The sequence below is a fragment of the Myotis lucifugus genome, unplaced genomic scaffold (genome assembly GCF_000147115.1).
Source record: "Myotis lucifugus unplaced genomic scaffold, Myoluc2.0 scaffold_51, whole genome shotgun sequence".
NCBI classification, from domain to species: Eukaryota; Metazoa; Chordata; class Mammalia; order Chiroptera; family Vespertilionidae; genus Myotis; species Myotis lucifugus.
The window spans coordinates 5,783,829-5,809,733 of NW_005871099.1; the positions used below are offsets into that span (position 1 = coordinate 5,783,829).

A 25,905-nucleotide genomic window follows, 5' to 3' on the forward strand; every position below is an offset into this window, starting at 1 on the left:
GCAAATTAACTGCCAACCAAGATGGCGGCCGGCAGCCAGGCAGCTGACGCAAACAGGGAGGCTTGTTGCTTCAGTTACGGAGGAAGCCAAGCTTCCCCGCCTGCCTTGCCGGCCTCTGAGCTGCAACTCTAAGAAACATTATAACAAATATAGAAGCTAAACCAAACCCCAGAAACCTGCTTTAGTCAGCCAGGCTTCAGCCAGCAGGACCGCAACATTGTTTCAAATACAGAAGGTAAACAAAGGCCAGAAACCTGCTTTCAGCAGCCAAGGCCTCAGAGCTGGAGCCGAGCTTCAGAGCTAAAGCTGGCCCAGAATAAAAAAAAGAAAAAGAAAAAAAGGACAGGTTGGGAGCTTCAGTCACCCTCCAGCCTGAAAATGGCCCTCAGCCCCTCATCCAGGCTGGCCAGGCACCCCAGTGGGGACCCCCACCCTGATCCAGGACACCATTCAGGGCAAACCAGCCGGCCCCCACCCATGCACCAGGCCTCTATCCTATATAGTAAAAGGGTAATATGCCTCCCGGCACCGGGATCAGCGGAGCAGCGAGGCCTCCCGGCACCGGGATCAGCGTGACAGGGGGCAGCGACCAAACCCCCTGATTGCCCTGCGGCTCTGTGTGTGACAGGGGGCGGGACCACAACCTCCCTATCCGCCCTGCTCTGTTCATGACAGGGGAAGGTGCCCCAACCCCTGATCAGCCCTGCTCTGTGCCTGATAGGGGGGAGCTCCCCAACCCCCTGATCGCCCTGTGGCTCTGTGTGTGACAGGGTGCATCGCCCCAACCCCCTGATCCGCCCTGCTCTGTGTGTGACAGGGGGCGGTGCCCCAACTCCCCTATTGGCCCTACTCTGTGAGTGACAGGGGGGAGCTCCTCAATCCCCTGATCGGCCCTGCTCTGTGCATGACAGGGGGGAGCTCCTCAACCCCCTGATTGGCCCTGCTCTGTTCATGACAGGGGGGAGCTCATCAACCCCCTGATGGGCCCTGCTCTGTGTGTGACAGGGGGCAGTGCCCCAAACCCCTGATCGGCCCTGCTCTGTGCGTGACAGGGGGTGGCACCGCAACTTCCTTATCGACCCTGCATTGAGTGTGATAGGGGGCGGTGTCCCAACCCCCCAATCGGCCGTACCCTGAGTGTGACTAGGGGTGGCATCGCAACCTCCCGATATGCCCTGCTCTGTGCATGACAGGGGGCGGTGCCCCAACTCCCCAATCGGCCCTGCTCTGAGCCCGACCAGGGGCTGCACCTAGGGATTGGGCCTGCCCTCTGCCACCCAGGAGCATGCCTAAGCCAGCAGGTCGTTGTCTCCCGAGGGGTCCCAGACTGTGAGAGGGCACAGGTCAGGCTGAGGGACCCCCTTCCCCCCGCCCCCCGAGTGCACAAATTTTTGTGCACCGGGCCTCTAGTAAAAATATTTAAAAAAAATCCCAAATGCTTGCTTTGCCATCTTATTAGCAATTCTGTATTTAGCCATCCTGTTAGCATCAAAATTTTTTTAAATATATATTTTATTGATTTTTTTACAGAGAGGAAGGGAGAGGAATAGAGAGTTAGAAACATCGATGAGAGAGAAACATTGATCAGCTGCCTCCTGCACACCCCCCACTGGGGATGTGCCTGCAACTAAGGTACATGCCCTTGACAGAAATCAACCTGGGACTTTTCAGTCCGCAGGCCGACGCTCTATCCACTGAGCCAAACCGGTTAGGGCGCATCAAATTTTTTGAAAACCTTCACATACCGTTTCCATTTCTCATTAGTTGTTCAGTGGCTCTGCCCACCAGACCCCACCAACAGGACACTCCAGGGGCCTCCCAAGGCCAAAGGCTGGGAGCTGCCTGTCTGTGATTTCTCACCACTGACCACATCTCGGTTTTCTTGTTTTTTGTTTGTTTGCTTTTCACTTGTTTGTTTATTGTTAAGCGCTCATTTCTCTTAGCTTCCCCATTGTAAGGCTTCCCTGATTTGAAGCTCTTCCTGCTGCTCTGATCATTCGTTTTAAGTCCCTTAGTTAGCTGTATCCTCTCTTTTTTCATATCGGTGTTTTCTTTCCCTCTGTTCTTTTCCTTGCTCCTCCCATGAACCCCAGAGTCATCTTAAGGAGGCATTACAACTGTTCACCAAACTGTTCACCAAACATCTAGTAATTCTACATTTGTTAGCTAATGGTATGGCACAACCAGTCATCCACTTTATCTTTATTCCTGGGTGCTTGGGAAGATTGTATTTTCCCCTTCCCTAACATTACTCCACATATAAACAATCATGAATCCTGCAGTCTCTACTATCTGAACTTAAAGACAGGAATCTGTCCTCTTAATTCCCAGTGAACTTTCCAGCCGTCTAGTCTCATCTATACTCCTGAGTCACTGTGCCAAAGGTCTGTCTCTTCACACCAGCTCTGCCTTTCCTCCATTCTATTCTCTGCATAACTGCCAGAATCCTCCATACGTAGAATCATTGCCCTGGCCTTCCAGTGAAATCCTTACCATCATGCAGAGGCTCTGATCTCCCCTGTCTCCCTTCCACTCTCTCTCTCACATTCTCTATTCCAGCCCTTCTGACCTCTCCATTTCCTCCAAGTACTGTGTCCCTTGACCTTCATCCCAGAATCACTGCACATTGTGACATCTCTAATCTACAATTCTCCCTGACTTTATTTTTCTTAGTTAACTCATATGAATCCTTCACGTCTCAGCTTATACATCACAATTTCTGATACACAAGAAATAATAAATATATGTGGTTGATTGAATAGCTCATCCATGATTCCAGTTCATGCTTTCATCAACTCCTATCCATAGTATGAAATAGCCTTTAACTATTCTCCTTGTGACCATTCTGTCCCTTTTGACAGAATATTCCCTCTATAAAAATTCTAATTCTCTGGGTGTGAAATAACATTAGATTTAATCTTCTAATTTTACCTTTTAGTTATTACTATCTTCCTTGCTTGTCCCATTTAATTGTATCCTCCAATTTTAGTACATTATTTAACACAATAATTAATTAAATGATTGATATTTTGGTTAATATACTGATTAGTCACAATAAATCTCATTTATTGAAAATGATACTCTTTAGCTGTAATTGGGCCATGTTTTTAGTTATGTTGTTTCAAAAGTTAAACATCATGGTTTCTTAGAATGCATAACACAGACTTGGAAAATTCACTTTGCCAAAGTTTAGAATTTTTTTTTCTAAAAATAGGTTATAAGTTATAATGCCAGAGTCATGCTTTCCTGTCTTTTGGATGCCATTAAATCACAGTTTAGTATCATGAAAGTATATTGAATTTTACACAGCTTACTTTACAGGCAAAAATTGTGAACATAACTCTTTTTCAATAGATACAAAATCTAATAATAAACCACCCAAAAGGATGGATAATTTATATTGCTTCTTTCAACAAAAGAAGCAATAAAACTATGACTGATGAGAACTAGATTATTTTGAGAAATTAAAAGAAATGAGACACTGTAAAACAATGAAAACAATAGTAAATATCATCAGAAAATAGAAGATAGAAATTTTATACCTCCACAATGAAATAAATCTTTGCATATGTCGGGAAAAAGTACTTCAGTAGGAAATTCTTAAGTAGTAATGATTTGTAAAATGAATACATGACTCAGTGCATTTAAGGTACACACATAGCATTTTAAAGCAGGTGTGGGACTTGTTGAGATACAGAGAAATATGTTGGCCATCTAAAAGCATTAGGATTATTGACTAAGACTTCACTCAAATGGGATCTAATGAAACTCTCTTGGTGGCTAATTTATCAAATTCAAATTCTTGGGTTTTTATTTCAGAAGTAGATTTCATAGTTTAATGATTCTTACCTTTCATCACTTCAGATATTATTACATTTGTAATTCCTGGAATATAAATATGATATACTAACTTTTTTGTGGGTTTTAGATAGCATTAATGTGGGTAGAATTAATTTCTCCATTCTCAAATTAGTATTTCTCATTCCAAATAGACTCTTCTGTGAAAGAAAATAGTTTTGTATTGTTTCTATAAAGTTGGTTAAGGACAACTGAACTAATAGCTACATTGCAGAAACAGATATGACCAAGAATTACCTTAAAATTGATTCCATTTTTAAATTTTGTGGTGATAAAAAGAAGATATAACATTGCAAGTCATATATTACTATCCTTTTAAAAGTTGTGAGAAATCAATAATGAGTAATTCTACATTTGTTAGCTAATGGTATGGCACAACCAAACATCTATCAAAATAAAAGAGTCCATATGCATACAAAATCAACTCTTTATCATAAATATCATTAGAAACTATAGAGTCCCAACTGCAGTCTTTGAGTAAGACTCTTAGAAAAAAAATAACATTTTTAATGCGTAGCTATTATAAACTCATTTGATATTCATTTTAATTGCCACGACTATAATGAATGTGCTTTGTATTCCAACAGATGTCACAAGTACTACTACAGAAGTTGCAATATAATTCAGTCTTAGTTAAGAATGAGTAAATGGATATTTAAAATTGAATGTTACCAGGAATAGGGGAAAAACAATTATAACAACATCAGCTCCCTAAAAGAGCAAATTAAAGATTTTTATTAAATTGTGTTCTTTCTTATTTGGACACTAGAGGCCCAGTGCATGAAATTCGTGCCCTAGGGGGGGAGGACCCTAAGCCCAGATTGTGAGAGGTCGCAGGCCAGGCCGAGGGACTCCACTGGTGCACAATCGGGGCCGGGGAGGGATGCAGGAGGTTGGCCAGCCAGGGAGGGACTGCAGGAGGGCTCCAGGGCATGTCCAGCCTGTTTCACTCAGTCCTGATCAGCCAGACCCCAGTACCAAGCTAACCTATTGGTCGGAGCATCTGCCCCTGGTCATCAGTGAAAGTCATAGCAAGCAGTTGAGCAGCCTTAGCATAAAATTAGCACATTACACTTTGATTGCTTGAACGACCAGGCACTTAGCATATTAGGCTTTTATTATATAGGATATACAGAACACAACAACACAAGAAAGCCTGCTATATCAACCAATCCTTTTTCTTGCCTCAGCTATTCTACAGATTAGTGAGCCTGGAACACAAAAATTGAAAATGTGAAAAAATGACTCAGAAGGGCAGGCTGAAATTCACTTTACAATATTTAGAGACTGGTCTATGAAAAAGATTTAAAAAGTACTACTATGCCAATTTATTTTAGCTGAAGGAGCAGATAATTATGTATGACATTTTATTTCAATGGGTCAGACATGTCCTAATATTCCCTTTAATCTTCTCCCACATGGAGGACTGACACCTTAAAATCTTACCTAAGAAACCTTCAGGGCAGAAATGAAAGATGGTTTGTTAATGTCCTGCAGAGAATTACCCAGGGATGTTTGTTGAAAGCAAACATTCATGGGCCCAACCAAGTACTATCAAATCAGTTTGGGCAATCAGCACTTTTGAAAAGCTACCTAAAAATTCTGATGTACATACTTGTTTAAAAACAACTGCCTGGCCCAGGCCAGGTGGCTCAGTTGGTTGGAGCATCGTCCCATACACTAAAAGGTTTCAGGTTCGATCCAGATCGAGGCACCTCAGGGAGACAACTGATCAATGTTTCTCTCTCACAATGATGTTTCTCTTTTCTCTCTCAAATCAATAATCATATCCTCCAGTGAGGATTTAAGAAATAGTAATAATAAAAACAACTGCCTGAAGTTTGGATGAAGCAACATTTAAAACTATATATTTTTCATTTCGTTCCAATCAGTAAATATTAAGTACCAATGTGGGTGAAAATTTGATACTTAGAGGCAAGTACCAAAAGGCAAGAAGCATATGATAAATTGATTGTCAAGGTCAATTCATTAAGTAGAGTAATAACCTACACATATCTGAAAACACAAAGAACATAGTGTGTTTATTGTTCAGATGAACAATTCACTCTTTTTAAAAAATCGTTATTGTTAACAACTAACTCTTAATTTCAGTTTAGTAGTTCTTCCTCAGAAAAGGTGTCTTGAAGCTGAAGTTGTATTTAGCTTATTATTAGAAATGTAAGTAAAACATTGTTTAAAATCAAATTTATCCTATTCTTCTGATGTTCGGGATGCCCTGTGTTTTGAAAAGGAGGGTGATAGTGAGTGAGGCTGCTTGGTGGCTGGGGGCAAGGACAGAGGGTCTCAACGAGGGAAGAGAGGAATGAACTGCAAGACCAAAGCACTAAAGGCAAATTGCTTTTCTTACCTCCAACCTCATTCCCCTGGTGTCTGAACTGTAAGTTAAACTCATTTGGAAGTTGCATTGTGTGTGTTGTTTTTTTTAACCACCAAAACAAAATTGAAAAAGTCAAAGTTCACTTTGGAGTTTAATAGAAGGGGAGAAAATAAAGCGGATGGTACCAAGTTATTTTTCTCTTCAGCAATTTCCCCTTATCCTCATCCTCACCCCAGAACTGGAGACCAACTGATGGAAATCTTGGAATAAACTTCAATAAGGAGCCCTCACTCATAAAACTGAGTGCAGACAAGCTGATGAGATTCATTCATTGTGCCTTGATTTTTACAGTCCTTGGTTGACTTTTCTTAGCACTGGAAACAGGATCAAAAAGCAGTCTCTCACCCAGCAATGTCAGCATCACTCGGGAACTCACTGTTATCAGTCCGCTTGGGCTGCCATAACAAAACCTCACAGGCTCTGGCTTAAACAAGATATTTATTTTCTCACAGGTCTGGGGGCTGGAAGTCCAAGACCAAGGTGCTGGCCAGTTTGATTTCTAATGACAGCTCTCTTCCCGGCCTTCTCATAATGTCCTCACATGATGAAGAGAGAAAGAGCTCACTGTTCCCCTTTTTAAAAGGCCACCGATCCGCCGAAACCGGTTTGGCTCAGTGGATAGAGCGTTGGCCTGCGGACTGAAAGGTCCCGGGTTCGATTCCAGTTAAGGGCATGTACCTGGGTTGCGGGCACATCCCCAGTGGGAGATGTGCAGGAGGCAGTTGATCGATGTTCCTCTTTCATCGATGTTTCTAACTCTCTATCCCTCTCCCTTCCTCTCTCTAAAAAATCAATAAAATATATATTTTTTAAAAAAAAAAGGCCACCGATCCAATCAGATCAGGAAACCAGACTTAAGACCTCATGTCTAATTTTCTCCGAAAAGCTCTATCTCTTATTGACATTGGGTATTAGGACCTCAACCTGTGAATTAGGAGGGGGCACAATCCAGTCCATAGGATGCATTACCTATGCAAATTCACAAGTCACTCCTCAGACCTGCGGAATCAGAGACTCAGGAAGGGGGCCTAGCAGTCCGTTTTATTCGCCTCTGGAGGTTATTCTAAGGCACATGACATTCTGAGAAGCCCTGGCCTTCAGGAGAAATCCCAACTCCACGGCATGGCATCTGTGTCCTCCAGTTCTTCTCTCCAACCAGTTTCCTACTGCTCTTCAACACCAACTCTGCTTTTGCTCCCAGAATGGCCTAAGGTCATTCATGTTCTCTCTTCTAGACTTTTGCTTATGCTATTTCACCAGCCTTGAGCCTTTCTGCCACAATCCTCTCTTTCTCCCAACAGCGGATGCTCTAACTGCCTAAACCAATTGTCTTCCTATTTTACTTTTCTGGAGTTCATAGATTACACTCATCTGTAATTTTAGCACTAGACTTTGGACATAAAGAACACTCAAGTCTTCATAATATTGTGTACTGTTTTGCTTATTCTTCTTCTCTGTAAGTTACTCCTTACAACACCAGCTCTGATACAACATGATTTTAGCCATTGATTAGTCCATTGGTCTCTGACATAATGACACTTCCAAAATTGCTTAATATTAAAAAAAAAATCAATATACTATTTGCTATTTATTAAGTCCTTAAGTGCATCAAACCCTATAATAAATAGTACATAACCTCATTAGATCCTCACAATTACCCTGAAATAAGCATCATGATTCCTATTTGACTGAAAAGACGTTGGGCACTAAGGAATGAATTCAATGAACTCCCCTAAAGTCACACACCTGGGGAGAGCAAGGCGGAGCCAGCCACTGTTTCTCTGAATCCCAGCGCATCCTTTATTCCCACTCTTACACTATAGTTGGGGGCATTGACTTTCCTATCAACATGTTCAATTGTCTGCCAAGAACCCCAGAACAGATGGCTTTTGGGGTAAAGATATTTCCAGTATATCCTTTGGAAACACAGACCATCATTCTATTTTACTTTCTCACAGCAGCCAGCATTCTCCACTCTGGGCTCTATGCTAGCAAGCCACACCTGTTGGATTGTTTGGGCAATTCAAAGCACCAGCTGAGACCATAATTAAAAGTAACATTCCACGGGCAGCCTACCTGGGGTGTTCAACAACCTGGACATCTTGCAGAAGTAGGAGATGTACTGCTCGCAGTGCTCGGCGCTGCTGGTGATGGCGCTGATCTGGTCCATGGAGGCGCTGTACACGAGCTGGGTCACCGAGTACTTCTCTGGGGTGTAGCCCACCACCGTGGTCTGCATCTGTAGATCGTGAGACACGATGGTCCACACTTTGTCCTCTGTGGGGAGAAAAATGCCACAGCAATGGGTCATTAGTATGCAAATGCTCCCTCCAATGCCAGAAAATAATTGAGCTACACTTTCACTGGTATTTTCCAGGAGCTGATGTAGACAGAGTTAAGTAGAGTAATTCTTAAAGTGACCACTACCCTTTTCTCATACCTAAGTTCTGTTTACATGAACAAAGTAGAAAAGGAATTTTTTTTAAAAAAGAAAAACAAACACAAGATATATCCTGCAAGTGAAAACAAATAGCCTGAGTACCTGGCGGATGCTCTGATGTCACCAGCATGGAAAGTGAGGCCCACTGTGTTCCCACTCCTCCTGACTCGGGCCCATCACTCCTCCAGCAGAACAGCATTCTGCTCCTTCCTAAATTACCTCCATTCTCTTAAGTCTCTGGATCCTGTACGTGCAGAATCTTCCTCCTCATCTTGTCAACTAATGTTCTCCCCAACCTGACCTTTTGGGTGAAATTAGACACTGCATTCTCGGGTATTGAAATGCTCTACAGGTGAGATAATGCGCATGAGAAATTATCTTGGGCTTCTGAACCCTGAACATTTCAGTGTGTGAAGAGGAGAAGCAGATGTAAGAATGATGTGGCTAAATTAAAACCAGTGTATGTCTGAATGGGAAGCATCGCTATGTGGCCATGATTCTGATACTCGGCTCAAAGCCCTCCCCTGGCACCTGGTTTTGTTCGGAGTAAAAGTCTAGGTCTTAAAATGGCTGAAGGCCCTCGATAATCCCAGCCCTCCTTGTCCTCCTTGTCGCTTCTCCCTCAGGCCCTGCTAATCTGCCCCTGGCTCATTGGGTTCCTGCCACACTGACCTCCGCGCACTCCTCCAACACGTCAGGCAGGTCCCTCCTGGAGCCTTTCTGTCTTCTCCTGTCTTTGCTCCAAGGCTAACCTTTCCTTTGCTGAGTCCCGCCCATCCCCACCCCACGCCCCATGCCCACGCCCCACTCACAGCTGCCTTCCATCTCCCCATCCACTTTGTTTTTCTCCACATTTTAATTATTTTTTACATCTGTCTCCTCACATGAGATGGAAAGAAAGCAGGGATTGTTCTCAATGGTGTATGCAAGGTGCTTAGAACGGCGATAGGCATATACGGGGCCTTCAAAAATATTAGTTGCATAGAAGAACGAGTTTACAAAAAAAAATAGGATACAAATACTTGATGTAGGAACTTTTAAAAATCACTTTGATTCCAGTTCTGCTCTGCTATGATGATCTGAGCAGATTCTAGGAGGCCACCTCTTAGACTCCACCAAGCAATAATTTCCCTTTATCTGTAACAACAGGTCTCTGCATTGAACACTTTCCAGCTGCTCTTAAATCAATAGAAACAAATCCTGTTACGGTGCCTCCTACATTAATTTATTCTCTATATAATGATATTTCCAGTTTTACCTTTGGCCTGATCAGATTTGCCTTCCTTTAGCTCCTCTGATACAGCAAAGCAGCTATAATATATTTGAGTAATTCTGTCATTTCGTTTTTTCTTTTAAATATATTTTATTGATTTTTTACAGAGATAAAGAGGGACAGAGAGCTAGAAACATCGATGAGAGAGAAACTTTGATCAGCTGCCTCCTGCACACTCCCCACTGGGGATGTGCCTGCAACCAAGGTACATGCCCTTGACTGGAATTGAACCTGGGACCTTTGAGTCCGCAGGCCGATGCTCTATCCACTGAGCCAAACGGGTTAGGGCAATTCTGTCATTTCTGACACGATTCTGACACCAAACTGATTGTCATTTATATCCAGGCCTGCAGATTTACCTCCACCTAATTAAAGATCCATTAATTAAATTAGGTTACAATCAGACTTTGACATAGAATCCCTGAATCTTAAGTTCTATCCCCCCCTCTTTTTAAAATCCTTACCATTTACCTTGCCCTGTAGCAATACTTCAGAACTCTCTTTCTTTAACTCGTGATGGAATAGCATTCTAATCGTACCCTTTTCCAAAGGATAATGGTCCCTTTTTTGATATACACAAAATAAAGTTCATAAAGGGAAACATTAAGCAGGTAAAAAAATGGTCATTCATTTATGTTCTCTGTCAATAACTGTAATGACATTACTCCATTTGTTAATATTGATGAGTTTCTAATATTTTGGTCTTTTTGACCCTAAACTTCCCCTCCCTGCACACATTTAAGTATCTACCCACTGTGCACCATCTTCTTTACACAGCTGACCCTTGAACAGAATGGGGGTGAGGGTTGTTAACCCCTGTGCAGTCAAAAATCTGTGTATAACTTTTGACACTCCCAAAACTTAACTATTAATAGCCTACTGTTGACCAGAAGCCTTACTTATTAAATATAGACAATTGATTAACATATATGCTGTATGTTATATGGATTTTATGCTGTACAAGAGGCCCAGTGCATGAAATTTGTGTACTTGAGGGGGTCCCTCAGCCGGCCTGCACCCTCTTGCAACGGGGAGTGGGCCTAAGCAGGCACTGCCACGGAGGCGAGAGAGGCTCCTGCCACCGCCGCTGTGCCTGCTGGCCATGAGCCCGGCTTCTGGTGGAGCAGTGCTCCCCTTGTGGGAGCACACTGACCACCAGGGGGCAGCTCCTGCATTGAACATCTGCCCCCTGGTGGTCAGTGCACATCATAGCAACCGGTCATTCCGCCATTTAGTCGATTTGCATATTAGCCTTTTATTATATAGGATTCTTACAATAAAGTAAGCTATAGAAAAGAAAATACAGCAAAGCAGCTATAATATATTTGAGTAATTCTGTCATTTCGTTTTTTCTTTTAAATATATTTTATTGATTTTTTACAGAGATAAAGAGGGACAGAGAGCTAGAAACATCGATGAGAGAGAAACTTTGATCAGCTGCCTCCTGCACACTCCCCACTGGGGATGTGCCTGCAACCAAGGTACATGCCCTTGACTGGAATTGAACCTGGGACCTTTGAGTCCGCAGGCCGATGCTCTATCCACTGAGCCAAACGGGTTAGGGCAATTCTGTCATTTCTGACACGATTCTGACACCAAACTGATTGTCATTTATAAGAGAAAATACTGTTTTAGCATTTGTTGAAAAAACTTCCACATATAAGTGAACCCGCCAGCTTCAAACCCTTTGTGTTCAAGGGTTATCTATGTTTGTTTTAGAGCCCACTCGTTCATTTATTATTGAGTCCCTACTTTATAACAGATATGGATGTAGGCACTGGGGAAACCACAGAGTGAAAAGCATTCATAAATTTTTTGTAGCTTACATTCTTATGTTTTAGAGGGGCAAAACATAATAAGCCAAAAATTACAGTTTTATATGTATATATGTGTGTGTGTGTGTATATATATATATGTGTGTGTGTGTGTGTGTGTATGTGTGTGTGTGTGTATAGTTAGTTAGTTAGTTAGTTAGTTAGCAAGTGATCATGGTGAAGACAAAACTAAATCAGGGAAGGGAAGAATAGACCATGTGTATGGGGATTGCATTTTTAAACACAGAGGAAATGTCACATTTAGATAAATAAGGTCATTATTAAGCAAGTCATGTGACTGGGGAAAAGGATTCCAGACAGAGGGATGCAAATACAAATATTCTAACTCTGGAGTATTGTTGGTATCATTCAGGTTTAGGAGGAGGTCCATGAGTGAGGAAGAAGGAAAGGAGAGCAGGTGTGGAGGTCAGAGATGTAATAAAGATGGGTTGGGTGTGACCTCAAGTAAGACGGAAAGCTATTGGTGTTGGAAATCTGGAGCAAGTTAAAGTAACATGCTTTACCTTATTATCTGACACTATTCTTTGCATCAATAACATTCTACCTTAGAAAAGTTTTGAAAAATATACATATATCTTTATAAACATTTAAAACTTTTAATGTCGTGGCATTATAAAAAGTAATACATAAGCTCCAATTGATGGCATAAAGCAATTACTGATGATGCATCTTGCAAATTATTTTTTAATGCTTGCATATTACACATTGAAATGATTCCTTTGGAGCCATTAAAGCTTAAATCATAAATGGATGTTAAGCATTTTGCAAGTATCCCATATCTAGAAGAAAGAAGGTGGTTATGGTGTATAGATTTTATTTTGGTAGTATTTTATTTTTTCCATCACCATTTACCCCTTCTATGCTCTCTTCCACCTGCACCCCCATCTCCACAATCACCACACTATTGTCCATGTCTATTACTTCTCTCTCTCTCTCTCTCTCTCTCTCTCTCTCTCTCTCTCTCTCTCTTAATCACTCCCCTCCAAGCCCCCTGACCAGAGCTGTCTGCCTGCTCTCTATCTATGAGTTTGCCTCTATTTTGCTTGGCAATTCTGTTTGTTCATTAAATTCCATATATGAGTGCCATTTTCTAGTATCATAGTGGAAAAATAATCCTATATTAACAGTGTGCTTATATAATATGCATTATTAGATATGTGTGTAATGCAAACAGAAACTACTATGTATGCTGAATTCTGTGTCTGCCACTATTTCATTTTCATAAAGAAACAATTGACAGAGTAGTGTATTTCAAATACTCTTTTTGGATTAGTGTGTTATGAAAATGCCCTCTGTAATTGCTGAGAGCTTAGTATCTATCTCATGCAATCACATATTTAAATATTGTCACATTGTGCCCTGGCCAGGTGGCTCAGTTGGTTGGAGCATCATCTCCTGTACTGAAAGGTAGTGGATTCGATTCCTGGTTAGGGCACTTACCTAGATTTCAGATTCAATCCATTGGGGCATGATTGGGAAATAATTGATCGATGTTTCTCTCTCTCTCCCCCTTCCCTCCCTCTCTAAAATCAATAAAAACATATCCTCAGGCAAGAATTTTTAAAAAAATTGTCACATTGTAAATTGTTTTAAATACAGCTAATTTAATATGTTTCAAATACTGGGACACACATGGGACATATTGTGAATGCATCCCTCTCCTTGGCAATAATGGGGGGGTCTCAAGATTACCCAGTTTCATTATGTTGACATGAGTACATTAGAAAGACCCCTCTGCTACTTATCCCAATGACTGCATGTCCTTATCCTACCTGGATTCTCAAGTAATTCACTCATGATAACTCAATTCCTTGTATGGCTTGAGTTCTGACCAGGGACTGGTAAAGCCATAAAAAGATCAGGGGGAAAAGGCAAAGAATAACTCCTCTCAGGATATAATCAGTTTCTATATGTCTGTGTTGTTCTTTGAATCTTTTTCATGTTACCCATATACAATCTGAAGTTCACATTACAGAGCAGGAATGTACAGTGTATCTATAATAATAAAAGTGTAATATGCTAATTAGACTGGATGAAGCCGGGCTGCAATGGAAGCCGGGGTCCCAGGTGCCAGAGGGAAGCCGGTGCCAGCAGCTGGGGGAAGGAAGGGACTCTTGCATGAATTTCATGCATCGGGCCTCTAGTTTTAATATAAAGCCAATCTGAGTTGAGTTCAGTGGGAAAATGGTTTGTGTCCTATACATTTACGTATGTATTTACATGTTTTTTATTTTCAAACAGTATTGCTGTAGTGTTAACAACCAATTTGTTCATCTGAGAGCTTTTTTCACCTTTAGTCATAGTAAATATGAAATAATCTTTAACAAGAGAATATTTTATTATAAACTACCTAAATTGAAATGGTATATAAAACTTGTTTGGTGAAAATGGCCAACATACAAATTCCTTAGCAGCCTTGTTACCGATTCTAGCTACTCTTCAAGGATGATTGTGGGTCTCTCACTCTTAGAACAACACAACAGGAGCTGAACTATAACATATGCTTCACATAAGATTTTCCATATTGCATATATGCCTTGGCCTGCTGGACAAAACTAGTGACTTCAGTTTTGTATACCCTTACATTTCTCCTCTGTATTTCAATAACTTTGCCTGTGGCTTTCTTTGGACATAGAAGTCTTAATTGCTGTTATCCTGATTTAATCAACCAACAAATAAACATCAAGTGTGTGGAAGATATGAGCAAGGATCTCGAATTAAATACTATAGCATAATAAAGATGGCTTTTTCAAATTTTAAAAATTTGCAGCCTTATGGGAGCACATATCCAAGGGAAGAAGCCCATCATTTAGAGGAAGCCATGCTTTGAGTTCCTGATCTGTTTCAGCTCTGTGTTAGCTTCTCGGGACATATAGATGAAAACAAACAAACAAACAAAAACAACTTATGTTTTTGTCCTCAGCAAGCTTGGAGTCCATTGAGATGAGAAATTAGAAATTATAAGCTTGAAATCAGAAATCACAAACAAGTGCTATATACACAGGGTACTATGAGCTCATAGATCGAAAGTCCATATAACGCAGCTTTAGAAATTGTGAGTGACCAACTAGACATGCTAGTTTCAATGAATTGCAAAGGTTATAAAGGGATGAGCCATAAGAAGGAGAAGGAGATAAGAGCAATTTCATTCTTCTTACAGCTTAAACTAAATATGTTGGAGATATAAAGGATTTAGCAGATGGGATCTGGATGGACTAGAAACTAAAGGGTCTGCAATAATGAAGTATATGATTGCAGAGCCATAATAATAGTCCATGGTTGAAAGGTCTAGCACTATGGTCCTATGTGTGGGTGTTAAAAATCTTTAGAGAAAAAAGTTTAATTCATAGTTTTAAAACTATTTATGTATGACTGTATATGACAAGCCCATAGCTAACATCATAATAGTGAGATGCTGAAAATTTTCCCTCTAAGATCAGGAACAAGACAAGGGGAATAGGATTAGTGATTTACACAGGCTTTATTAAATCTAGAGTGTTTTAGTGGAGTATGTAGGATTTTCTATGTATAATATCATGTCATCTGTGAATAATGACAGTTTTACTTCCTCCTTCCCAATTTGGATGCCTTGTATATTTCCTTCTTGTCTGATTACTGTAGCTAGGACTTCCAGTACTGTGTTGAATAAAAGTGGTGAAAGCGGACATCCCTATCTTGTCCCTGTTCTTAGGGGAAATGGTTTTATTTTTTTCCCGTTGTGTATGATGTTGGCTGTAGGTTTTTCCTATATGGTCTTTATTATAATCTCCCTACTCCCACGTTGCTGAGAGTTTTTATCAAAAATTGGTGTTGGATTTATCTGATGCTTTTTCTGCATCTATTGATATGATCATGTGATTTTTGTCTTTCAATTTATTTATGTGATATATCACAGTTTTTCATTTGGGAATACTATATCAGCCTTGCATCCCTGGAATAAATCCCCCTTGGTCAAGTGTATGATCTTTTAAATATATTGCTGGATCCAATGTGATAATATTTTTTTGAGGATTTTAGCGTCAATGTTCATCAGGGATATTGGCCTGTAATTTTCTTTGTAGTGTTTTTATCTGATTTTGGAATTAGGATAATGCTGGTCTCATAAAAAGAGGTTGGGAGTGTTCTTTCCTCTTGGACTTTTTGGAATAGTTTGAGGAGGATAGGCTTTAATTTTATATTTGATGTTATATTTCTTTTTTTATTTTAAAAATCTATTTTATTGATTTTTTACAGAGAGGAAGGGAGAGGATAGAGAGTTAGAAACATCGATGAGAGAGAAACATCAATCAGCTGCCTCCTGCACACTCCCTACTGGGGATGTGCCCTTAACCAAGGTACATGCCCTTGACTGGAATCAAACCTGGGACCCTTCAGTCCGCAGGTGGACGCTCTATCCATTGAGCCAAACCAGTCAGGGCTGATGTTATATTTCTTAATCTGGATGTTGTATATCAACTAGAAGTATTTCATATTGAAAAAAATAAGAGGTACCTTAATTCAGATCAATCTTATGTGATGATTTTGATTTACAAACATAATAATCTAGGAACTATTACACGAATTATGTATGTTTTACTGAATAGTCAAAGTGATTTCTTAAGCAGTTACCACTCCTAGTTTTTTAAAGTATTAATTTCCACAAAATTGTTTAAAAACTTTTATTTTTATTATTTTAATCCTCACCCAAGATATGTTTTTATTGATTTGATTTTATTGATTTGAGAGAGAGAGAGAGAGAGAGAGAGAGAGAGAGAGAGATCAGTTGCCTCCCATATGCACCCCAATTGGTGACTGAACCTGGAACCTAGGTATATTCTCTAACTAGGAATACAACCGCAATCTTTTTCGGTGTACAGGATGATGCTCCAATCAACTGAGCTACCAGGCCAGGGTAAAACTGTTCATAAAGCTTTTAGATAGAAAGACCCAGAATAATGTTAGGTTATAACACAGTTTCTAAGTCATTTGTAAGGGGATCTATTTAAAAGTTTCATCAGTGTTCCAGCTAGATAAGTTTAATGACCATAAATTTTATAGAATATTATGTTGTTGAGAAGGTTTTCTCAATAATTATGATCCTATAGACACAGTTCAAATTATTAGAAATTTGATGTCACATTTTTTCCTCCCAAAATAGATACTGTGTGAGTATTACAAGCATGTCTGTAGCCCAGACCCTTCTATTCTCGAGGCCACTCCACCACGGCAGGCTGTGGTAATTTGAGCCATTTTGTACCGCTAGCTATGTATGCAGCTCCAGTGGCATAAGCAGCTTTAATCACGTGTAGGAAAACAAGGTATGTAAAGCAGATGGAACCTCTGCAGGAAGCATCAAAGAAATGAGCTCGAAGTACAGATGATGGTCTGCAGGTGGTGGAAAATGTTGATTATCTTTATGCTCACCATTTCAGCCCAAAGATGGATGACAGACCCAGTGCTGTGAACAAGTATAAATAATAGTGCTCGCTTTCGCCCACCTGAAAAACAATTTGGAGCTTATGGTGTCTCTTTTTCTGGGAAGACATTAGCTATTTTCTGAAAAGAAATGTATTTGTTAATGTGTTTGTTCCATGGTAGAGATGTGAAAATTCTTTTACCATCAGCTGGAGTTAGGGACTACATTTATATCAATACTTCGACAAGCTAATCTTCCCTCTCCTTTCCTCTCACACTGGACAGAGATGTGGTTTGTGTGTATTTGATAGCCGGGAGTCCATCTCTGTGGCAGCGAGGCATTTCCTACGCTGTGTAACATGTTGAAGCTACTCTTTGATTATTGTTTCCTATAACATTAGTTAGATTTTCATCTGAATTAAAACCTGGAGACTAAGTAAATCTCATCTTGGATTAATGACTGAACATTCCTGAGACCCCTTAAAGATAACATTTCTTATTATTTATAAATAAAAGAGCAACATAAAAATATGTCTGAGGTGCAGTGAGCTTCTTAAATCCACCGTTTTCTTCCTGGGTTAAACAGGAAGATAGTAATTATTCTGTGGCAGGTGTGTGTACATGTCCACACGTGGTAAGAGTATCATGAGCACGTGAACTTTCATTTATGAACAATCTGTTTTATTCCAAGCACTGTTTTAGGCCCTGGGCACATGAAGATGAATAACATGTATTTATTTCCACCAAAGAACTTATGGGAAGAAGGTACCCAAAATAAGTAGCTCCAGTACAACTTGAAAAAGTAAGTGCTAATGTTCAATAATATTCAGGCAAATGCTGGAATAATCCGAGTCATGAGATTTAGTATATAAATCATGAACCCATCCATTACCTACACCAAATTCTTTAATATATGGGACACTTTAAATTTTTCTAGTCTTATACTTTCTAGTATTATTGCTGGGAAATTTTATTTTCTCTTAGCACTTAGTTTAAACACAAGTTGGAACAGGCTGACCTGAGTAATTATATCCTTTCTGAAGTTTCTATCCAAAAAGCTTTGATGTCACAGAAAGTATACAATTGAAAATGGCAGTTTGATTCACTGTTAACAGGACAGAATCTTAAAAGATGGCACTTCCTTTCATGTTGACCCTCCTGCACATTGCTCTCTGCCCCATGAAACTTGGGAAGGTCACCTGAGTCCAGCAATTCACCTCTTTGGAGGCACTGAGGGCTGTGCTGTAGGTGACTACCCCTTATGAGATTTGCAGCTCTTCCTCCTCCCTCCAACCCATGCACCAGGCTTAATTAAAAAAGAATTTTTTTTATGATACAGATAACATTTATCACCTTGGAAGAAAATCCCCAAATAACCAAATCCTCTAAGTATTTCATTTTTCCCATTAACTCAGTTCCTATTCACTGAAGCAACCCCCATTGTGAAACTGTCTGACAGATTAAGTTCCTTGCTGAGGATAATTAGCTAGAAATCACATTTTAGGGAAAGAAAACCCTTACGCTATCAGAGTGAACATATTCAAAGGGACTAAACGTGTTCTCCCTTTAATTGCAACAGAAGTGAAAATGTAGGAGGTGATGTCACTTTTACAAAGGATTCTGTGAGCCTTCCTGAAATACTAAAGCAATTCTAACCCCAGCACGTTGTGTGCTGTGAGCCAGAGACACTCTCACGGAGCCAGGTTTTAGTCTATCAGGTCTCCGTTTCTAAGCACTTTGCCAGAAAATATCACCTGCTCCCAACCCCCAATACCACACCAAATTCAGATTAGCTCTCCATTCATCTCTTTCTGCTTCCCTGACAGTCCATGTGTACCACTGGGTTTGCATTTTTCTCATGTCATATTTGTAACATTTGTTGTGGCCACAACTCTTGCATATGGTATCCTTGTCGCTGCTTAATAATTACTGTCTAGCAGAGGACCTGGTATAGGTACTCAAGTGCTCAATAAATATTTACTGAACTAATGAAGTAATGTTAGGTCTGATAAAGTTAATTCCTATACCGGCACCCACAGAACGAAAGCCACCTCATGTCACAAATCTAACCCTACATCAGCCTGCACTTGGGAGGAGCACCTGTTGAGAAAACCTAACCAATCAATGCTCCCACTCAGCTTGAGCTCCCTTAACTTTCCCTAGAAAATGGGACCTGTTGTCCTTACAAGGAAATCCCCGACCTCGCAGCCAATCCTGCCCTGTTTTCTGATTGTCTCTATTAAGACTAACTCTATAAACCCCGCTCTTGTCCAATATCCCCCACAAAGACTGTTACACTGCCTGTGAGGCGCTGTACTCCGCCAATTCATGAATTGTTCCCCCTTGAATAAAGGGCATCAGACGCGTTACCAAGTTCTTTTAGTTTTGTCATTTGACAGGCCATAGTAAAAAATAAAACAAGTAAAGGTCCCCTGCTCAGCCATCTGGCCAGCTGAAACTCAAAGACATACAGATAGCGTTTAACACATAGATAAGGTGTAGCATCATTTTCCCCAAATGCTAAGCTACACTTCTCTGATCTGGAAATTAAAAAGGTCAGGTAAGAAAATGAATCTGCCCTTGAGCGTTTTGCTGGAAGACTACTAAAGCTTTTTTTTTCCTTCTTTTTTCTTTTTCTTTGCCATTTCAGTATGTTGGCAACACCAATGCGGTTCATTTGTAAGTGTTGATTATTTCTGTGGCATAAAGGGCTACCAACCCGAATTAGGTCAAATGAGAATACACATTCTGTTATTATCATTATTAAAGAAAGTAATTTTTGAATTATGCTAGAAAAATCACTCAAGACTTGGACTGGGCTGAGGGATTACTATACTAGTATATCCTTAGTGGGCAGTTTAATTTTGTCCCCACAGGCCTGGGATTTGACTGGACTTTTGTTTGACTTGCTACTCACTATTAAGGGGATGACAATCACATAAATACTACTATTCTTACATTAGAAAGAAAGAAAAGAGAGAGAGAGAGAGTGAGTGAGACAGAGAGAGAGAGAGAGAGAGAAAGGTGGAAAGGAAGGGAAGAAGGCAAGATCTCTAAACTAAAAGATTATTGAAATGAACAATGATTTTATAATTGATACTCAATTATCTAATTTAGGTTAAAGGCAATAGATATGATAGAAAAACAATGCCTTAAAGGCCAGATGATTTTGGTCTTAACTTTTCCAATAAGTTGTGCTATGAACTTAGACAAAATCACTTGAAGTCTCAAGGCCTTAGCATCTTCAAGTAAAACTGGGGTATCAGATCAAATGCTCTCTACAGTCACTTTCTAAAAGCTGGAGGTATCATTCATTCCTTCAACTTAAGGAGCATAAATTGAACACCATAATGGCTACACATGTCTGCTGTAACTGAACCATAGTGAGTGTATTAGAGGTCCAAAGGTCATGTTTCTGAAAGCCTTGGGGTGAGCCACAAGTGAGTTGGTTTTGAGAATATGCCTCCATTGATCTCTGCAACGTAATACAGGTGCAAGACAAATGCATAGAGAAAAGTGAACTACTTATCTCTAATCTCAGCAGTATCAGAGTTGCTGAATTGGTTGGTTCCATGATTTAGTCTGTGATGTTGCTGCTAGAAGAGCTACATTCTATTCTACCCTGTAAAACAGCAGGGTTTCCCGAGAGGTAAACAATGTATGCTTCCTACTCCAAATGAAGGTAAGAGAAGCAAAAGGGGAAGGAAGAGAAGTGTAAAACTCCAGATCTGGGGCAAAATATTAGCCTAGACCAGTGGTCGGCAAACTCATTAGTCAACAGAGCCAAATGTCAACAGTACAACGAATGAAATTTCTTTTGAGAGCCAAATTTTTTAAACTTAAACTATATAGGTAGGTACATTGTTATTAACTTAATTAGGGTACTCCTAAGCTGGCTAAAAACATCCTCAATCTGATTGAGGTAAGTTCGCTGAGGTCAACCCCTTCCAACTCTCCCATCCACACTCGTCTTGTATACTTGTTTCGTCTATCTCCTTTCCGAAAACCGACTTGTGCTCATGGGCCACGAAGTTTCAATCGCACTATACCTGCGCGCCTGCACCTGGTATTTTGTGGAAGAGCCACACTCAAGGGGCCAAAGAGCCGCATGTGGCTTGCAAGTCTCAGTTTGCCGACCACTGGTCTAGACCATTCCATTTTACCCCAAAGTAAGAAAGGACAGTGACCACTAGGATCATGTCAAAAAGATCTAAAAGCCAACTTGGAGGTGCTCACACTGGCCAAAAATGGGACAATATGATCGATCAATAACTCTAATTGCAATGGCTTATAGCCCATGAAACCAAATCAACAAAGATCACTTCATTTGTCACCTTTCTAAAATGCTAGAAACACAACTTATTTTGAAGACTTGTAAATAAAGAGAAATAACCAAATATTTATCCCACCTTCCCTATAAAAACTCAGGATAACCAACTAGTTGAAAAGGAAAAGTTTTCTTTGTGGAAGTATTCCAAGTGTTTGAAGAACAAATGACAATAAAGTCAGAATATTGTGATTTTGTCAACACTAATGATTGCATTAATGGTCACTAATGGCTGCTAACCTCACAAAATAAAGACAACTACACACTTGATGGATGGACATCCCACCAACCCTAAAGTATTATTGGCAAACAATTCCATCATGAGTCTGATCAAACCTCTAGGCCACTGGAACATATCAGTTAACAAGACTGGGAAACACAAATGGAAAAAACTTGGGTTCTTTCATAAATAAACTGTAAGGAGAGGGAGGGAGGGAGAGAAAGAGAGAGAGAGATATTAATTAAAAGAGACTTAAGAAACATCAACAAATCAGTGGGTGGACTTTTGTTAGATTCTAATTCAAATAAACCATACATAAAACAATTCTGAAACAGTTGGGGAAGAGTAACACTGGATATTTAAAGATATGAAGGAATTATAAATAATTGTTTTTTAGAGCTGATAATGTTATTGTAGATAGGCTTTAAAAAAAGAATCATACTCTTTAAGAGATGCTAAAATATCCACTGATGTGTGGGACTTGCTTCATGATAATTCCATGGGGCAAATATAATTCCTGGGAGTGGTACAAATGAAACAAGGTCAGCTATAGGTGAGGCTGGGTAGTGGTGCACAGAACATTGTATTCTCTAATTTTGGGTATGTTTGCAAGCTGATCACCCAGCAGAGAAAACACATTCTTCTAATAATAATCAAAAGATTATTACAATTTATATTCATTTTGCATAGGAACTTTTAAAGACAATTTTCTATGTTAAATAAGGGAATAATTATCACATGAATATCACCATGACCTATATCACTACCCTTCAATATTTAGAAAGTAGAAATGATTAAAATAATTGAATTACACTTATTAAATACTAGAGGTCCAGTGCATGAAATTTATGCAGTGGGTGGGTGGGTTCTTCAGCCCAGCCTGCACCCTTTCCAATTCGGGACCCCTCTGGGGATGTCTGACTGCCAGGATTGGGCCTGAACCAGCAGTCGGACATCCCTCTCACAATCCGGGACTGCTAGCTCCTAACCACTTGCCTGCCTGCCTGATTGCCCCTAACCACGCTGTCTGCCAGCCTGATAGCCCCCTAACCACTCCCCTGCTGGCATGATCGTTCCCAACTGCCCTCCCCTTCAGGGCTGAGGGGACTAGGGGACTGAGGCTGGATGAGGCAGAGCTGAGGGGACTGGGGGACTGCGGCTGGATGAGGCGGGGCTGAGGGGACTGGGCACCACCATCTTGTGGCTGTGGGTGCAGCCATCTTGTGAGGATGTGGCAGTCAATTAGCATATTCCCTCTTTATTAGATAGGATAATTTAGAGGCCGTGGGGGAAAGTGAGGAGGAATAAAATGACATGGAATATTTTCAGAATATGCAGAATGTGCTTGATGCCTGAAAAGAAGTGAAGGCAGACACCCCAACCAGAGAGAAGGAACGAGACTTGGCAGGGGTCAGGAAATTCTGGCCCACCTCCACTTTGTAGTCTTCAAGGTGGGAATGCTTTATACAGTTTCAAATGGGTGGGAAAAAGTCAAAAGGAATAAAATTTCATGGCACACAGAAATACTATAAAGTTCATATAAATGAAGTTTTATTGGAACATAGACAAGCTGATGTATTTACTCACTGTCTCTGGTTGCCACTCCATTGCACTGGCAGTCACAGAGCTGTGACAGAGTCCACGTGGCCCCAAAACCTAACGTATTTACTCTGTGGTTCTTTATAGAGCAAGTTTGCTGACCTTTCAACAAAAATGACAAGTGAAAAAGCAGGAAGAAGGAAGAAAAACGACTAGAAACTTTTAAGTATCTGAGAATGAAACTGAGAGATGACAGTGGGTTCCAAAGAATTGATCAGACCCTGGGACAGATCAGTGGCGGATGACAGAGGAGGATTTAACACACCCATGTCCAGGGTCTGTTCCAATTTCTGCATGAGGAAAGAATGGTGATCTGAGTATAAATTCTTTGACTAACATTTGCAATTTCCTGTGCAGGTATACCCAAATTCTCAAATTTAGTTATTTCATCTTCTGTTATGTGTATAAAGTTGCTTTCAACTATAAAAAACTCAAAAACACTATCAAGGTATTATCTGAGATATCTGGATCCAAGTGAACCTACTGTACTGTATTGAGAAGTGTTCTCTCAAAATTGATATCTACCCTGAACCTGTGGATGTGACCTAATTTGGAAATAGGGTCTTTGCTGTGTGATCAAGTTTAGATGAAGTACAAGTCCAAACACTGGTGTCCTTGGACTTAGGATGGGTCCAAGTCCAATGACTGGTGTCCTTATAAAAAGAGAGAACTTTTGACACAGAGACATAAGGAGAGGACACCTGGTGACAATCAGACAGATGTTGGAATGATGCAACAACAAGCCAAGGAATGCAAAGAATTGCATCCAACCAAAGATGGGAGAGATAGGAAAGAGTTTCTTCCAAGCCTTCAGAGGGCACATGGCCCTGTGGACACCTTGATTTCAGACCTATAGCCTCCAAAACTATGAGAAAATAAATTCTTCTTGTTTTAAGCCACCCATCCACGTGATAGTACTTTGTTACACTCATCAATCAAGTTTTTGTCCTGTGGAAGCACTGAACCCTTGTTCTGTTTACTAGGCAAAGGGGAAAGCAGTGAAGGAGTTTTTACAAATTGCCTTATGTGTATGGACAGTTCATTGAATTCATTCCTTATGGTGATGAACATAAGGAAAAGACGTGGTCAATAGATCTCTTTGGTAAGCTTACAGACCAGGATGTCTGCGTTGATGACCTCAATATGAGATGTTGGGGAGACCTATATCTTGGGATACTAAATAGAAAGGCTGTGATTTGTAGTCAGTGCCTATCTGCATGGGTCAAGTTCTTATCTGACCACAACCATCCACAGGGTTCTGGAATGCCTCATGCCTTTTGCTTCCTATGTTGGTACCATTCATGATTCCTAGAATTCCTTTCCCCACATTCCACATTCTAAGTGGTTATGCCTTTCCCCCACTTATGCCTTTCACTTCAGCACAAACAGAAGGAGTCTTCTGCAGTTATGGTGTTTGCCTGGTGTATTGCTGGTGATGCCTCCCAGGACTGGAAAGCCTGGGGCATGATTCCAGATCAACCAACCACATGTGACAACACTACAGGGTGTCACTGCTTGGAGTGGGACACAGGTACCCAGCAAAGGGCCTGAAACAGAAGAAATAATCATATGATTGGATCCTCAGGAACAATATTTCTGAATTGCTAGTGAAAGTCAAATTGGAATTTCCCACTTTTGCTCAGAAGAGCCCCAGGTCTTTATTAAGGACTGTGGGCTATATGGAGAGGGGGCTGAAAGAGGGGGCATTAAACATGAGAAAAGTGATTCTCTGAGATGAGCTGCTTAAGGTCTTTATCTAACTCGTATGATATTAATGATGTATTCATTCATTCAATAAACATGCCTTGCTTACTCTGCACCCCTAGGCAATGGGCTTGTTAGTGGTGAATAAAACAGACCTGACCTTGACCTATAGAAAATGTAATAGAGATGGACTAGAAAGCACAATTAAATAAGAATTCAATGGGTCGGTCATTTGAAGGGATGAACAGAGGACAGTGTAAAATAGAAACACGAAGGCTCCCCTTAGGTGAACGGATGGTAAATACAGATCAGGGTTACTAAATCTAGGCATGAGTCACAGAGTTAAGAAGGGAACATGTAAAAAGTTTACTGACTAGAGCTGTTAGAGGACAGAAACAAACACACAGAGAAGAGAGAACATGTATAGGAATATTTATCACCTTTCTTTAAAGAGTTCCCTGTTGCCCTTCTCTCAGATCCTACCTGCCTCCCTAGCTCACTTTCCTGAAACAATCTGTTATTTCTACATTCCACCTACTCTCTGGATTTCGACACCAAGTAGAAGGTGGGGGAGAGGAGGTAGTTTAGCAGTTTTACTTTATTCTCTTCTCCCTGTCCTCCATCTGTCACTCTCTTTTTCACCTCAATCTCATTTCTTCTATTTCTCTTTCCTCTCCATGCCTCCTCCTCTCCCTCCTCCTCCTCCTCCTCCTCTTCCTCCTCCTCCTCCTCCTTCTTCTTCTTCCTCTTCTCCTTCTTCTTCTTCTTCTTCTTCTTCTTCTTCTTCTTCTTCTTCTTCTTCTTCTTCTTCTTCTTCTTCTTCTTCTTCTTCTTTTCTTTCTCTCTCTCTCCTCTCT

The 25,905-nt window shown here is 40.5% G+C and overlaps 1 protein-coding gene across 1 annotated transcript in view; it reads right to left on the bottom strand.

Annotated features, from left to right (window-relative positions):
* Nucleotides 1-25,905, bottom strand: part of CNTNAP2 (contactin associated protein like 2) — a 1,215,871-nt gene that overhangs the window by 555,995 nt on the left and 633,971 nt on the right. The window contains exon 13 of the mRNA XM_006088715.3: nt 8,333-8,533. Coding sequence (XP_006088777.1) covers nt 8,333-8,533 — 201 coding nt within the window. The remainder of the gene's footprint in view (nt 1-8,332; nt 8,534-25,905) is intronic.